Below are 14920 nucleotides of genomic sequence, written 5' to 3' on the forward strand. Positions count from 1 at the left end.
AGAAAGTAATTACCTAAGGATTTACTGCAATGAGTTCACTGACACGCATTATTCATTATAGTATGTGAACATTCCAGTCTTTTATACAGTCAGGCATAGACTTTACACTGCTGAATATGTAGTCTTGAGTGAGCACAATAGGGATGCTAAAAATTCAAAGCTACCTGATTTCAGTCTTAAGAATTAGTAATAACTATGAAGAGCCCAAGCTGAAACTTTACACCATCAGTAACACTGGGCGTGCTAAGAAATTGATGAACTTTTGGAGCGATGACGCTGCATAGCAATACTTAAAAAGTGTGCTGGTTTCGGGTCGGGCGCGGTGGCTCACATCTGTAATCCTAGCACTTTGGGAGGCCTAGGCAGGTGTATTGCCTGAGCTCAGGAGTTCAAGACCAGCCTGGGTAATATGGTGAAACTGTGTCTCTACTAAAACACGAAAAGTTAGCCAGGCATGGCGGCGTGCACCTGTATTCCCAGCTACTTGGGAGGCTGAGGCAGGAGAATTGCTTGAACCCAGGAGGTAGAGGTTGCAGTGAGCTGAGATTGTGCATCGCACTCCATACTACAGCCTGGGCAACAAGTGAGACTCCATCCCTAAAGGAAAAAAAAATGGTGTGCTTATTTAAAAAAAAAATGTAATTGGGCTTCAGTGCTGTCCGTGCTAATGAGAACTCATGTTTCTCTACACATTGAAGTAGGACCCTACTCAGAAGTATTTGGCTAGGGGAAGAGTTTGTGTTTCTAAAAGTGTGTACAAGTAATAACTTGCCCAAAATGCCATTCCTTATAAAATATTATGATATTCAGACAGAGGTGGGCAGATCACGAGGTCAGGAGTTCCAGACAGGCCTGGCCAACATAATAAAACCCTGTCTCTACTAAAAATACAAAAAATTAGCTGGGCGTGGTGGTGGGTGCCTATAATCCCAGCTACTTGGGAGGCTGAGGCAGGTGAACTGCTTGAACCTGAGAGGCGGAAGTTGCAGTGAGACGAGATCAAGCTACATTGCTCCAGCCCAGGTGACGGTGTGAGACTCTGTCTCAAAAAAAAAAAAAAAAATTATGACATTTACATTTCGTTTACTCTGAATAATCTTGCCATTTAAAAATTCTCATTTATCTAGTCACCCCTCATGAGCCACTGTGTATCAGCTGTGGACCAAGTACTGTAAGAAGAAGAACAATAAGACATGGTCTCTCCTCTCTAGAAGCTAAACGTTCAGAAGGGGACATGTTGGGATTCACTCGGGGTGGCTGGCAACATATTAGGGAAAGTTATAGATTGGTCCCAAACCTTTTGGAAGGCCGAATAGTTTTATTGGGATAGGCTGAAGGCAGCTCGTTCATTTACATTATACTTAGGGAAATCCAAGTTTTACCTCTTCATTGCTATGAAAGGTATGAATTTGCTCTCTGAAAACAGCCACAACCATCCCTAGCCCACCTGAATCACTGAAATAGGTGTGAGAGTGCATTTCTTCATCCATTGTTGAGTCAGGGGTTGCAGGACAGACCTCTGCAGGTGATGACTGACATATCAGGTGGCGACCCTGATGTGATCAAGGTCTCAGGGGCACCTGCTTGTAGGTAAATAATTTCATGAAATGTGATATCCACAGTGATCAGAGGGTGTACTGCCCATCGGATATGCATTATCTAGTCAGTATTGATGTAAGTTATCTGGGTGGAGAGATCTAAATATGACTTAATCAAGGACCAAAGCAACTCTAGCTGGCATTGGCCACTGAATGTCCTCTGTATACGTGTGTATTTTGGGCATAAACACCCATGCTTGGCTGCATATATCATTAATACACTGCCATTAACTTCTATAGAACTGTTCATATCTTGCCTCATTCTATGAAAATTTTAAGGAGGCCTACCAAAGAAAATATATAATAATGTTTGAATATAAATAAAAATAAGAATCAACATAAGAAATGGGATGTTACTGATACTTTTCTCAAGTCAGACTCCATTCTGCCCCCTTCTTCCCCACTGCCATTCATAGGTCATGAGCCACACACACGGCTAAAGGGATCTGAAGGTGTGGGGTGAGAGGGAGGCAGAAGGTGTGCTTCATCCAGCTCAGCCTCTTCTCCTCCTTCACCAGCTCCTCCACTAAGCCCAACTCCGGACAAGGCACTGGGTGCTCTCGCAGGTGAGAATGTGGTGCCAGCCGCCACTGTGCTTCCCTCTCTGACTCTCAGGATCTCTGTTTGACATCAGGAGGCCAGGAGACTAGCAGAGCAGGATTGGCGAGCTCCTGACTTGGGCCTAGAATACCACCAAACGGCATCAAAGCCCCCTCTTGACACACTGCAATACGATGAGGGAAAATATGAGCAAGTTCAAGAGGACTGAGATCAGGGAAAAGAAGAACATGACAGCAAGCTCTGGGGGCTGCTGCATATGGCGGCTCTCCCCAGCCACAGAGAAGGAAAATGGTCAGCTACAAAACGCTTAAGGTTACATTTACCCCTATCTTGAGGCATGCTAAGTCTTGGCGCTTAATTTTTAAATTAAATTTTTAAATTAATTCCCACAAAAGGTTTTATAGCCTGTGGGGGAGGGGGGTGCGGAGTGATAGGAATGGATAAAACCCTCAACATGCTTACCATGGGACCTGCAGCAGCAATTTTCTCTGGCCGTTTCTTAGGATCTGTTGATAAAAGCTGAGGGCACAATGTTCAAGTGCTGAACACAGAAGACAATGGCATAGGAGGCCAGGACAACACGTCTGTTTGGTGTCAAGGAATGGCTCCTATCTTCCCATTCCAGGAATACTTTCTTAGGAGAAAGGGAATCAACATCTGTTTATTTTTTTTCAGGGACTGCACTAGGTACCTTATATTGATTATTAAAATATAACACTGGAAGCAACTGTGCATTATTATCATCACAAGTGGTTAAAGCCCTTGAGATCTAGAGAAGTTAAGAAACTTACTCAAGTAGGGCTGGGTGTGGTGGCTCAAGCTTGTAATCCCAGCACTTTGGAAGGTTGAGGTAGGTAGATCACCTGAGGTCAGGAGTTCGAGACCAGCCTGGCCAACATGGTGAAACCCCATCTCTACTAAAATACAAAAAAATTAGCCAGGCATGGTGGTGGGCACCTGTAATCCCAGCTCCTCGGGAAGCTGAGGCAGGAGAATCACTTGAACCTGGGAGGTGGAGGCTGTAGTGAGCCGAAATCGCACCATTGCACTCCACCTTGGGTGATAAGAACCAAAAAAAAAAAAAAAATAGAAAGAAATTTGCTTAAGATAACACAGCAATGAAGAAGTAAAACTTGGATTCAAACTTGGATATTCTTTTAAAGCCATCCATTTTTTGCCTCGGCTGTTTCTACATAAAGAATAATAAATGTTTTGTCTGAACCAAACAGTGAAAAACATCTAAACCTCCATTCATTTAATTGAATGAAGTTCGGGAATCCACTTTCTCTCTGGTTTCCCTGGATATCTGACCAGGGGACCAGCCATTTGAGTATCACATGAACACGCATGAACAACCCTAACAGTGTTCTGGGTGTCCGGCACTCATTCCCAAGCTTGAATTGGTACAGTATCATTCACATGAGCTGCTGCTGTCCAACAGTACAAGAATGACAGTAAATTAAATATTTGCTCATGTGGCTACTTATAAAATACATATAAAACAGAAAATAAACCTCACATTATAAGCAAGTCATCACCATTTATAAGTAAAATTCAGCATAGCTGAAGCTGCTAAACCCCACATCATCCCTTGAGGGAAGAAAGCCTCTCATCTGTTTTCAAACTTAAAAACCTCTCATCCGTTTTCAGACCTACTATTTATTGTCGGTATACACAGACTTCTGACGGAGCCGAGCAGAGGAACAGTAAAGAGAACCCCTCTTATGGCGGGCATTAAAGGAACGTGGGCTACAACACAACAGAGCAGGAGATTGTGGAAAAGCTCGGCAGCTCAGGAAGCCCACACACCACATACAAAATCCCACATCCATGTTAGAAAGCATTTCTCTTGTTGTAAGAGTTGATTGCCAGCAGCCAAATATTTTTTGAGGAAATAGCACCTGTCTTTTTCAACCCACTAAAGTTAAGATGTAAATGCAGCCAGAAAGAAATGTAAACTAACTGTTGCTGATACCTTTGCCTGGCTGGGTCTCCATTTCTTGCTCTGTAAAATAACAGATTTGGACAGATTGTTCTAAGGGCTTATCCAGCTTTGATGTTTTAGAATTCTATAGGTTACCTGGCTGGTTCCATGTTTGGTACCAATAGTGGTTTTCTTAACGGGTTATGTTTAATGTCAAATGATATCGTACTTTCCCCCCAAGTTTTCATTTTGATGAATATATATATATTCATCAGTGAATATATATATTCACTGCCTGCAGTGCAGTGGCACAATCTCAGCTCACTGAAACTTCTGTCTCCCAGGTCCAAATGATTATTCTGTCTCAGCCTCCCGAGTAGCTGGGATTACCCCTGGTCAAATATAATCTTTATTTTTATTTTTTAATTTAACTTTCATTTTAAGTTCAGGGGTACATATGCAAGTTTGTCATATAGGTAAACTTGTGTCATGGGAGTCTGGTATTCAGATTTTTTTGTCACCCAGGTATTAACCCAGTACCTATTAGTTATTTTTCTGATCCTCTCCCTCTTCCCACCCTCCACCCTCTGATAGGCCCCAGTATGTGCTGTTCCCCGCTATGTGACCACGTGTTTGCAATATTTGGCTTCCACTTGTGAGAACATTCCATATTTGGTTTTCTCTTCCTGTATTAGTTTGCTAAGTATAATGTCCTCCAGCTCCACCTGTGTTTTCGCAAAGGACACGATCACATTTTTTAGTATAGTTGCATAATATTCCAAGGTAGATATGTACCACATTTTCTTTATCTAGTGTACCATTGATGGGCATTTAGATTGATTCCATGTCTTTGCTATTTTGAATAGAGCTGCAATGAATACACATGTGCATGGTGTCTTTTTATTTATTTATTTGAGACAAAGTTTCACTTTGTCTTCCAGGCTGGAGTACAGTGGTGCAATCTCAGCTCACTGCAATCTCCACATCCTAGGTTCAAGCAATTCTCCTGCCTCAGTTCCCTGCGTAGCTGGGCTTACAGGGACCCACCACCATGTCTGGCTAATTTTTTTGTGTGTTTTTCATAGAGACGAGGTTTCACCATGTTAGCCAGGCTAATTTCAAACTCCTGACCTCAGGCGATTCACCCACCTCGGCCTCCCAAAGTGCTGGGATTATAGGTGTGAGCCACCGCGTCTGGTCGATGTCTTAATAGAACAATTTATATTCCTTTGGGTATATACCCAGTAATGTGATTGCTGGGTCAAATGTTAGTTCTGTTTGTAGGTCTTTGAGGAATCGCCACGCTGTGTTCCACAGTGGTGGAACTAATTTACATTTGGATATGATCTTAATCACATTTTAATTATTTTGTCTGTTTGTCTGTCTTTGTCTCTAGGCCTGGTATACAGCAAAAGTATCACGTACTATTATTTATTAAAACAGCACTGCTGTCTCTCCTTGCAACTGGAAAGTCTCCCAGAACACCAGGCACTGTATAGTTCTTGTAGAGTCAGGCTGGCTGCCTTCCTGATTTGAACTCCTGGTTTGGGGGCATGTTGGTGGCATTTCTTTCAGCCCAAAGCAAATTCAGGGACCTGCAGGTCACTAACCATCAAGTGTTTACTGAGCATATTTCTATGCCTTGCTCTGTAAAAAAGCAAAACAGACAAACAATACTGGTGACTCTTAGTTATGTTCCTTTTAGTTAGGAAATGAATATCCTAAGTTAGCTGAGGGAGTTACTGGATTCTTGTTTACACAGCCCATCATTCTTGGCACTAAGCACTGCACACATGAAGTACCCAGTATTTTGGGTTATTTTAGTTCAATGAACCGATAAACACCATAGTCTTTTCAAGTGTAGCACCCTAGACCTGTTATGGCTATGAATCTTCCCTTCCCCCTTCCAGATCCTACCATGGAGCCAGAGCTACTTCCCTTCCCTGGGTGTCTTCAATGCCAGTGCCTGTGCAATTACAACCATCTCCTCTCCAAACCCTTGACATTCAGCTACATCGCTAACTCCTTCCACTCAAGGAAGGGCAGAATTGTCCTAAAAAGGAAGCAGAAAGCTCTCACCTTCTGCCAAGAAGCTGCCCAGTGGTTGACTAGTAACTGGCTTCTCACTTACCAATTTGAGTCCTTCCAGGGTCTGTTTTGTGAAAGAATTAAAAAGGGAATACTATACGGTTAAACCTCAAAGGAATTAGTTAAAAGACATTTCCATTATCTTTTCAAATGGCTAAATGCAACCTATATTACCTTTTTAAATGGCTAAATGCAGTCCCCTTTGTTTCCAGACATTGTTTTTAGAATGTACTTTTCTCTATCCCAGGTCGCTAAAATGCCTGCTCTGGAATATGTGGTTCTGGCTCAGACAATCTGGTATGAGGGGGAAACAGACACAATAGAAACATAAAGCTTACTACTTTATCATCAAGCAGTTAGAAATCACCTCATCCACACACACCCAGTCCTCTCTGTCTCTTTGACAGTCTCCTCTCAAATCCCTCTGGAGTCTGTGAAGATGGAGCTGCATGGTGACCCCCGCAAGCCTTCCCAGTCAACATTCCCCAGCATTCTTGCAGCTGTGTCTCATGTGCTTCACAACACTGAGGGCTGCCAGCCTCAGCCAGCCCTGGAGAGAGCCCACACAACCACGGCCCCCATTCACCCACCCGTGGACCATGCTGCTTGTCGGCGGAGGCTCCGGATGACAAGTCTCCAGGGTAAGCCATTAGTCAACACCTTGGTCATCGGAGTTTCTGGGTGAGCATCCTCAGGACAGCAGTCTCATGTGTCCGCCCAGCTCTACTTAAACATATTCAGTCCCTTCACAGCCTGTCCTTAGAAAGCTCTTTGTGAGGAGCTGAAATCAATCTTTGATAACTTTCTTCCCACTGGTCTTTGTTTTGCCCTGAAGCAGCAAGTATACTCCCTTTTCTCTTTAAAACAACACATAAAACAAACAAAAAAAAACCCCTCAGCATCATTGTATATGGAAGGATACAGGAAACCAGATGAAAAGAACTGGCAGGACCAAAATAATAAAAATAAAGTATCTTTGTGAACAAGTTAAGGAGCAGTAACAAGACTTCTAATCTCTTCTCTGTCCAACTGCCCTTGAGCTACTGAATGACAGAACCATAGGAGTCTTCAGAGATCACAGTTATACGCCTACACTGAGGAAGGGTCTATTTGGATGCTCTTAAGGCACAGAGAGGACCAGGATGAGATTCATCCTTAACATCTCATGTCCTACTAAGACAGACACACGAGTCTAGAAGTAAGCATAACACAATGTCGACTCCTTATTCAAAGAACTTACAGTCATGGAATTATAGGATACTTTGTGCTTTTCAGATGATGCTTTTAAGAGATTAATTATTCATTTGAAACAGAAGTGGAGGAAACCATGGGAAGTCAGTATTGAGGTCTGCATATAACCTGCGAAATCACTCGTACAAGACCAAGCTGACTCTGGGCCAGAGATCCATGCCCAAGGCCTGGAAGCCAGCTCTCTGGGTGACAGGCAGAGGCCTGGGCTCCCTTGGCAGGACCCTCGGTATAACACTGGCTGCCTTGAGAGTATTTTCTAAGTGGAGATGAGTCAAGGGGGTCCACTTGACTCTCAGCCACTTGGATAGTCTTTGACTTCCTAGCCCTTTCTCTTCTTTCCAGCACAGGGGAGTTCCAATTTTCAGCATAAAATTAGCATAGAGATGAAACCATTTCAGGGAGCATAGAATGAATTGACACAGGAGACATTACGTTTTGCATTTCTAAAATGAAAAAGTTTTCCTTTTTCTTTAAAGCCCAAAGTTGCCACTTAATTTATGTTCAGATTGTACTTTCACTGCAGAGTTGCTAAGAGTGGGATGCTACTCAGGAGAGCTGAAGGGGCCAGGGGGCCACAGGTCTGAGCTGTGAACACAGCCACCTACTGTGGAGACATTTAAGCACCTGCAGGCCATGGCCCTGATCAGTGTACATCCATCTTTCTGCCTGCAGTAAAGACAACTGTGTGGCTTAGGAGCGCACAGTACTGGTGAGTACATCTTCCCCGGAGAGCTACAGAGCAGGACCTGGTCCCGCTCACCTCCGTGTCTGTCTCTGGCTCCCTCATATCATTTCAAAGACATCTTCCTTGTTCTTTTGGACAGGATTTCTCTTCATCTCTCTTCCCACTGGAAAAATGATTCTAAATAGCTGGACTGGGACGAATGACAAATCTGCTGTGGAGCCCGCGCCACCCCTTCTTCCACACCAACTTTTGTCTTTTTTTAGTTTTTCTCACATCTTTCCTCTCCGCTCTTTTAAGCTCTCAAGTCCTCTCCATTTTTTCTTTAGTGGATTGCTTCTGATCTCATCGAAAAGCATTCTCTGAGTCATTAACAATACGAGGCAGTGAAGAAAGCTGTCTGCTAGTGGCCCCAAAGACAGCCCCTGTCCAGTGTCAATGTCAGGGCTTTTCAATTAAGGGAGCAGAGAACAGCTTTGAATAATGCTGGATCTTTACGGCAAATGATTCCATCCAAACAGATTTTAGGAAGAATTTTTTTTGAAAGTTCAATTATCTGATCCCACTGCTAAATGTTTAAAACAGTTGAAAAGGAAAGTGGTTTTATTTGTGCCAAGCTGGCTAAGATACTCCCTACATCAAGGAGCCATTCAGTACTCAGGGGGGCTTGTTATTAATGCAAAGGGAATGGATATTGATTATTACATATATGGGAAATGAGATGTAAACATTCATCTGCTAATTAAAATCTTATTACCACCAACCATATTATTTTAGACAGTGTGAAAAACTGGATATAGAATCACCTACCTTTAGAGTTGTGTGTGACTAAAACAAAAAGAGTTTCCCAAATGAAACTGTAACACGTGGAGGCAGCAGAAGGTAACAGGCTCCCAAAGCGCCAACGCTGCATATGAGATGTTATCATGGAATTTATTAAGTACTTACTATACATCAGGCACAAGAGCCTCATGCAAACTAATTTAATCCTTACAATAATCACATGAGCTGGGGAGTATTACGTCTGCTTTATAGTGAAGTAAACTGGGGCACAAAGAAATTATAACCTACCAAGGTCATACATGGCCAGCAAATAGCTGGACCAGCATTCAAACCCAGGGGATCTGATCTGAGAATCTTCCCTCTTGACCACAGCACATACCAATTCTACATTGCTACCTTCTCAATGAAGGGCCTAAAAATTGACTAATTTGCATAACTTTCTAAGATAATTATAGTTTTGATAAATAACTGAAAGCAGAAGTACGTCTCTTTACACACATTTGGATGAATCTTAGAGACACCCATCCCTGAGTTAGTTCAAATGGTAAAGCCAGCAAGAGGAGTGGCCTTGGTGGGTAATGCCTTCTTCTGGGGTTTCATCCAGAGAAGGATCAGGGGAGGCTCCCTCCAACTGCAAGCGGCAATCTGATACTCTGGAAGCCAGCAGTGTGGGTGACTATTTCCACGATGCTGTTTAGGTGAGTTTAAAATATAGCACAGAGGTGTTATGAGAATGATTGGCAGATTTCATAAATTACATTCTGCTATTCATGGGGAAGTCCCTGTAAAACTAAAGTAATAACATGGATGCAGAACTGTAATAATAGTGTTGCCTGCAATACTGCAAGGATGGGAAAATACAACAAATGAATACAGCAGTTTGTAATAAAGAAGCTGACAAAGAAAAAAAGAAGACTGGAAAAACACCAACTTTCTGAATTTAAAAATACGTTAGGGGCTGGGCGCGGTGGCTCAAGCCTGTAATCCCAGCACTTTGGGAGGCCGAGGCGGGTGGATCACGAGGTCGAGAGATCGAGACCAACCTGGTCAACATGGTGAAACCCCGTCTCTACTAAAAATACAAAAAATGAGCTGGGTATTGTGGCGCGTGCCTACAATCCCACCTACTCAGGAGGCTGAGGCAGGAGAATTGCCTGAACCCAGGAGGCGGAGGTTGCGGTGAGCCGAGATCGTGCCATTGCACTCCAGCCTGGGTAACAAGAGCAAAACTCCGTCTCAAAAAAAAAATAAAAATAAAAATACGTTAGGTAGAAAAACCCATGGTTAAAAAGGCCATAAAAATTACAGTGGCCTAGATCCACGTCAAAGATGGAATCTCTCCTCTGTTTCTCTCTGTCTCTCACATAGTTACCTCTCCTACTCTACTGGATCCTTTTTACTGACTCTTAAACACTCGGAAGTTTATTATACCTTCACAAAACTTCCCTTACTACACACGACCTTTCCAAGCACAGCCCTGTCTCTCTTTCTTGAGCTGTCTACTTATTGTCTCCATTTCTTCCCCTCCCACTTTGTTTTCAGCCCACTGTAATCTTGCTTCTGGCCCCCTGAGGGACCCTTTCTGCCTCTAGTCACCAGAGACCCCTGTTGCTAAATACAATGGCATTTTGTTGATCATGTCATTGGCTTTTCAGTGATGTTGGCTACTCCCGCCATCTTGAAACCTACTACCCCTGGCTTCTAGAACTCACACACCCTCTTCCTCACTCCCTGGCTCCCCCATGTTCCAGGAAGAACTGCTGTCTACCTGGCCACTAAGGGTTCTAGTTCCTTAAGACTCATGCAAAGCCCCTTGCTCCTCTCACTCTGTGCTTCCTAGTCCACCTTCTCCGTACCTTCCTTCAGTCACAAATACATTCTCAATGAAGATCACTCACACCTTTATATGCCAGTCTCTGTGTTTCCTGTAAGCTCCAGACTGTTTCAAACTACCTGTGCAATGTGTTTACTTCAGTGTCTCCAGTAAACCTCAAGATCAATGTGTTCAAACCTAAATCTCAACCAGTTGTGTACTTAACAACAATGGTAGCATCATCCCTCGTCCCTCGTGTTCAACCAAGTAGCAAGTTGTGGAAGTTTGGTTTTTATTTATTTTGGGATCTGTTGATTTATCTCCACCCCTTGCTATAACCTCAGAGCAATTTGTTGCTTGTGTAGCTGTGCATAAGCAGATTTGGTTTTGAAAACCAAATTTGATCGCATGAGACTCCTCGCTTAACACTTTCCAGGGGCTTCCTATTGCTCTTGGTAAAGTGACAGATCCCTACATGGTCTTAAAGGCCCAGTGTGGTCTGGCCTTAGCCCCACTTCAGCCTCATCACCATGTCCCCCAACTTTTCTAGCCACACTGACCTTCTTTCCGGGGCTCTGATCCATAGATTTCTTCCTGCCAGGGAGCTTTGCTTAGGCAGCTCTTGGCTTTCAATGATCCTCTCTTCCCAGCCTCACACTCAACCTTGACTCCACTTCTTACTGTTCCTTTTTTTTTTTTTCTTCTGAGACAGGATCTCACTCTTTTGCCCAGGTTGGAGTACAGTGGTGCAATTATGCCTCACTGCGCCCTTGATCTCCTGGGCTCAGGTAATCCTCCCACCTCAGCCTCCCATGTAGCTGGGACCACAGCCTGCTCGCTGTTTTTAAAGCATCCTGTTGCAGATGTTTATTTCTGCCGTCACTCATATCTACATGTGTGATTGTTCCAAAAAAGTTAATTTCCTCTCTAGTCTACACTATGGCTCTTTGAGAACATCAGCCATGTCTGCCTTTGCTTTCCACAGTGATTGCAGGCTTAGCAAATAGTGAACATTCAACTGAATAAACACATGAACGAATCAATGAAGGGAGTAAGCAGACTGTGAGCCAGAGAGTGCAGGATTGGTGGATGGCATTCTCTTTGCACTCCATCATGGAGCACAAGGCTAGACCCACCTCCTCTAAGCAATAACCCAGATGGGACACATTCTCCAACTTCAGAAAGAAAGTGAAAGAGGGAAGGGAAAGGAGGGTAGTAAAGTGGGCTTCCCAACCTACTTTAAAATGTAAATGCCCCAAACAAGGGGGTACATTGTAAAGTTTCTTCCAATAACTAACACATGAAGTATCTGTGAAAACCTCTGTAGGCAGAATGAAACTGTCTTCCATGTACCTTGTCATGTTTATATTACAGCTCCTTTAACACATGTTTGTACTTTGTTCTTTACATGCTTATCTCCTTCAACTAGACTATAAATTACTTGAAGACAAGAACCATGATTTTTCTCCACTAGCATGTAGCATTTAAGTGACTCTGGCGTCCAGCATGGCTCAAGCACTCCTACGTGTTTTTTGATGAATGACGTATAGATAGAAAAATAAATGAATAAATAAATGGAGAGACAGGCATCATAAACATAAGCTCCCCACTTTACAATCATGTGGATTGATAAGAAGCTGAAACAGTATCTACCAAAGGCATTCCCGTGCAGGGGAACAAGCAATGGACCGAGAATCAGAAGATAATTATCTGCTCACCTGAGTGTCACCTCACTGTACTGTGAGTTCTTCAAGGGGTGGCAGGGCCTTTTTATTTGTCCTTGTGCAGAGTGAACGTGAGCTCTCTTCTCATCCCCCTTAATGTAGTTACCAAATGAATCAAAGTCTAGCCCAAGCCCCTGCACTAATGACCGGGGTTAGACTTGGCTGGAAAAGCCTTGTCTCTCTGGACTGAAAATGAGACAATAGCACTAGATGATCTCCAGGATCTTTCTCTCAGCTCTAACATTTGATGAATCCACAATTAACCATGTAAACAAGCAGAGAAAAGCTGGGGACAGCCAGGGCTTAAGCAGTTGCACTAATCCCAATGGGTCACATATGACTTTGAAAAACCTTCCATATTGTGAATCATATGAGTTACTGCTAAGAAGGGTCATGGTAAAGGAAAAGCTGTAGTCCCATATGGGCACTGGGCATAAAAGTCTCCCTATACATAACAAAACACTATCAGGAACGATTGTAAAACACAGGGGTGAACATTCATGTTGGAAAACCTGGCAGCTAAGGAGATAGTAATTCAAGTGAATATAAGCAGAATTTGAAATTGGATATGAGCATATATCAAATCTTTGTAGTTGCAAGGTCTATGGAAAGGATATTAAGGCATGTGACACAAATTTATAATTACTTAGTAACTTGTGTTATTGGGGTGAGGAGGGGAGATGCTTCATTTCTCCTAGAATTTGTCTCCTTGAAAATTTATATGGCAGAAATCCAGTCATACATTTTGCTAACCATCTTTCTAATTATAGAAAAATTAGTTATTTGATGAAAAATTCTTGTAAACTTCCCTCCAGTTTATAAAACATAAATGCTGTCATAGCGGTGACAATAAAATGCTGTGCTATATACATTTGTTAAAGAGACAGCGTATGAGTAGACATGTAATATAGTTTATGTAGTTAGGGTATACATGTGTATATTGGAGTGTACACTGGTATACTCTTGGGACTAGAAGGGTACATTTGAATACCCCAGTGGTCACCCCCTTGAAGTATCACATTTTTGGAGTTTAGCTACTGGAGATAAAAAGTCTTTGAAAGGGCTGGGTGTGGTGGCCCATGCCTATAATCCCAGCACTTTGGGAGGCCAAGGTGGGTGGATCACGAGGTCAAGAGGTCAAGACCATCCTGGTCAACAAGGTGAAACCCCGTCTCTACTAAAAATACAAAAATTAGCTGGGCATGGTAGTGTGCACCTGTAGTCCCAGCTACTCAGGAGGCTGAGGCAGGAGAATTGCTTGAACCCGGAAGGCGGAGGTTGCGTTTAGCCCAGATTGTGCCATTGCACTCCAGTCTGGGTAACAACAGCGAAACTCTGTCTCAAAAAAATCTTTGAAAGATGATTTGTTACTGCTTCCAATCTCTACTAAGTAATAACAAAAATAACTTCATAATAGTAACAACCATCAGTGTATATTGAGGAATTATTTTGTGCCAGACACCGTTCTAAGTGCTTTCAAAATGTTATATTATTTCTCAACTTCACAACACGTATGAGGAAGGCATTGTTTATGACTATTCCCTATTTCACAGAAGAGGAAATTGAAGCTGAGTAACCTTCTAACCAACATGGCTGGTGAGTGGTAGAACCAAAACTTGAATCCAGGCAATCTGCCTTTAAGCCTCCACTCGTAACGATGACTCAAAACTGCTCCTTTATAAACTACTGACCATAATATAAATTTTTATTGAAAACTGAGAGTTAGGAAATTGAACATCAGTTTTTGAAAATGACTCTGTCCTCCCTTTCATATTCTCTGCTTTTAAGAACCGTTAATGCAGCCCAGGTTTTGTGTACCTAAATGCATATAAATCCCCGTGGAGCACTTATAAACCAAGGCCCTTGTGAAGCCAGAACCTCATTTAGCCAGGGCAGAGGATGCCAGAACAACAGATCTCCAGGACCAGTTTCACAGTCACTGCCTTCCCGCATCTTAAGAGTGGAAACCTCTGTGTTCGATAATAAGTGGACTTCAGTGATGTTGTAACAGGAGGGCAAACATTTAAATGATATCTCACGTCTGATCTTCCATGCCACTTGCTATTCTAAGCTTGATTGGTCAATCTAATCAGTGCAGCAAAGTAGAAGAGATGCCTTCATTGCAACGAGCAATCTTTCAACTGGGTTTGTCCAGAGGGATTTAAACTTATAGGCCCTTGTTTAGATAAAGGCTTCCATCTTGAAAGATACAGGGATCAGTCTTCTGAACTGAGGGGGCTGGAAGCTGAACAATAATAAAGGGCACTTTCCATTATGTTTTTTAAAAAAAATACACATCCCACAAAAAGAGGATAAAGAGATAATAGTTGAAAAGAATTCTCAAGACCTTTATATACATTTTCACATATTATGATAGGCATTATATGTATATATACACAATATGTATACATATATGCATTACCTAAGGATACATAAATTAGATAATATTTTAGTATCTGTAAAATATCTGTATCTTACTAAAGTACCTAATAAAGA

The 14920-nt window shown here is 42.5% G+C and overlaps 1 protein-coding gene across 13 annotated transcripts in view; it reads right to left on the bottom strand.

Annotated features, from left to right (window-relative positions):
* The window catches only part of FARS2 (phenylalanyl-tRNA synthetase 2, mitochondrial), a 521299-nt gene that overhangs the window by 90895 nt on the left and 415484 nt on the right, over nt 1-14920 (bottom strand). Inside the window, exon 8 of one of the 13 annotated variants that reach the window (XR_008480527.2) lies at nt 6346-6465. The exons of 10 other annotated variants lie outside the window; for them this stretch is intronic. Coding sequence is in view for 1 of the 3 variants with exons in the window: in XM_078368425.1 (XP_078224551.1) it covers nt 8933-9011 (79 nt within the window). In the remaining 2 variants the exon portion in view is untranslated. Of the gene's footprint in view, nt 1-2621; nt 6466-8354; nt 9012-14920 lie in introns of those variants that run through there. 2 more of the 13 variants (XR_008480526.2, XM_078368425.1) reach the window with 2 other exon arrangements.

The sequence above is a fragment of the Callithrix jacchus genome, chromosome 4, assembly GCF_049354715.1.
Source record: "Callithrix jacchus isolate 240 chromosome 4, calJac240_pri, whole genome shotgun sequence".
In the NCBI taxonomy this organism is placed as follows: Eukaryota; Metazoa; Chordata; class Mammalia; order Primates; family Cebidae; genus Callithrix; species Callithrix jacchus.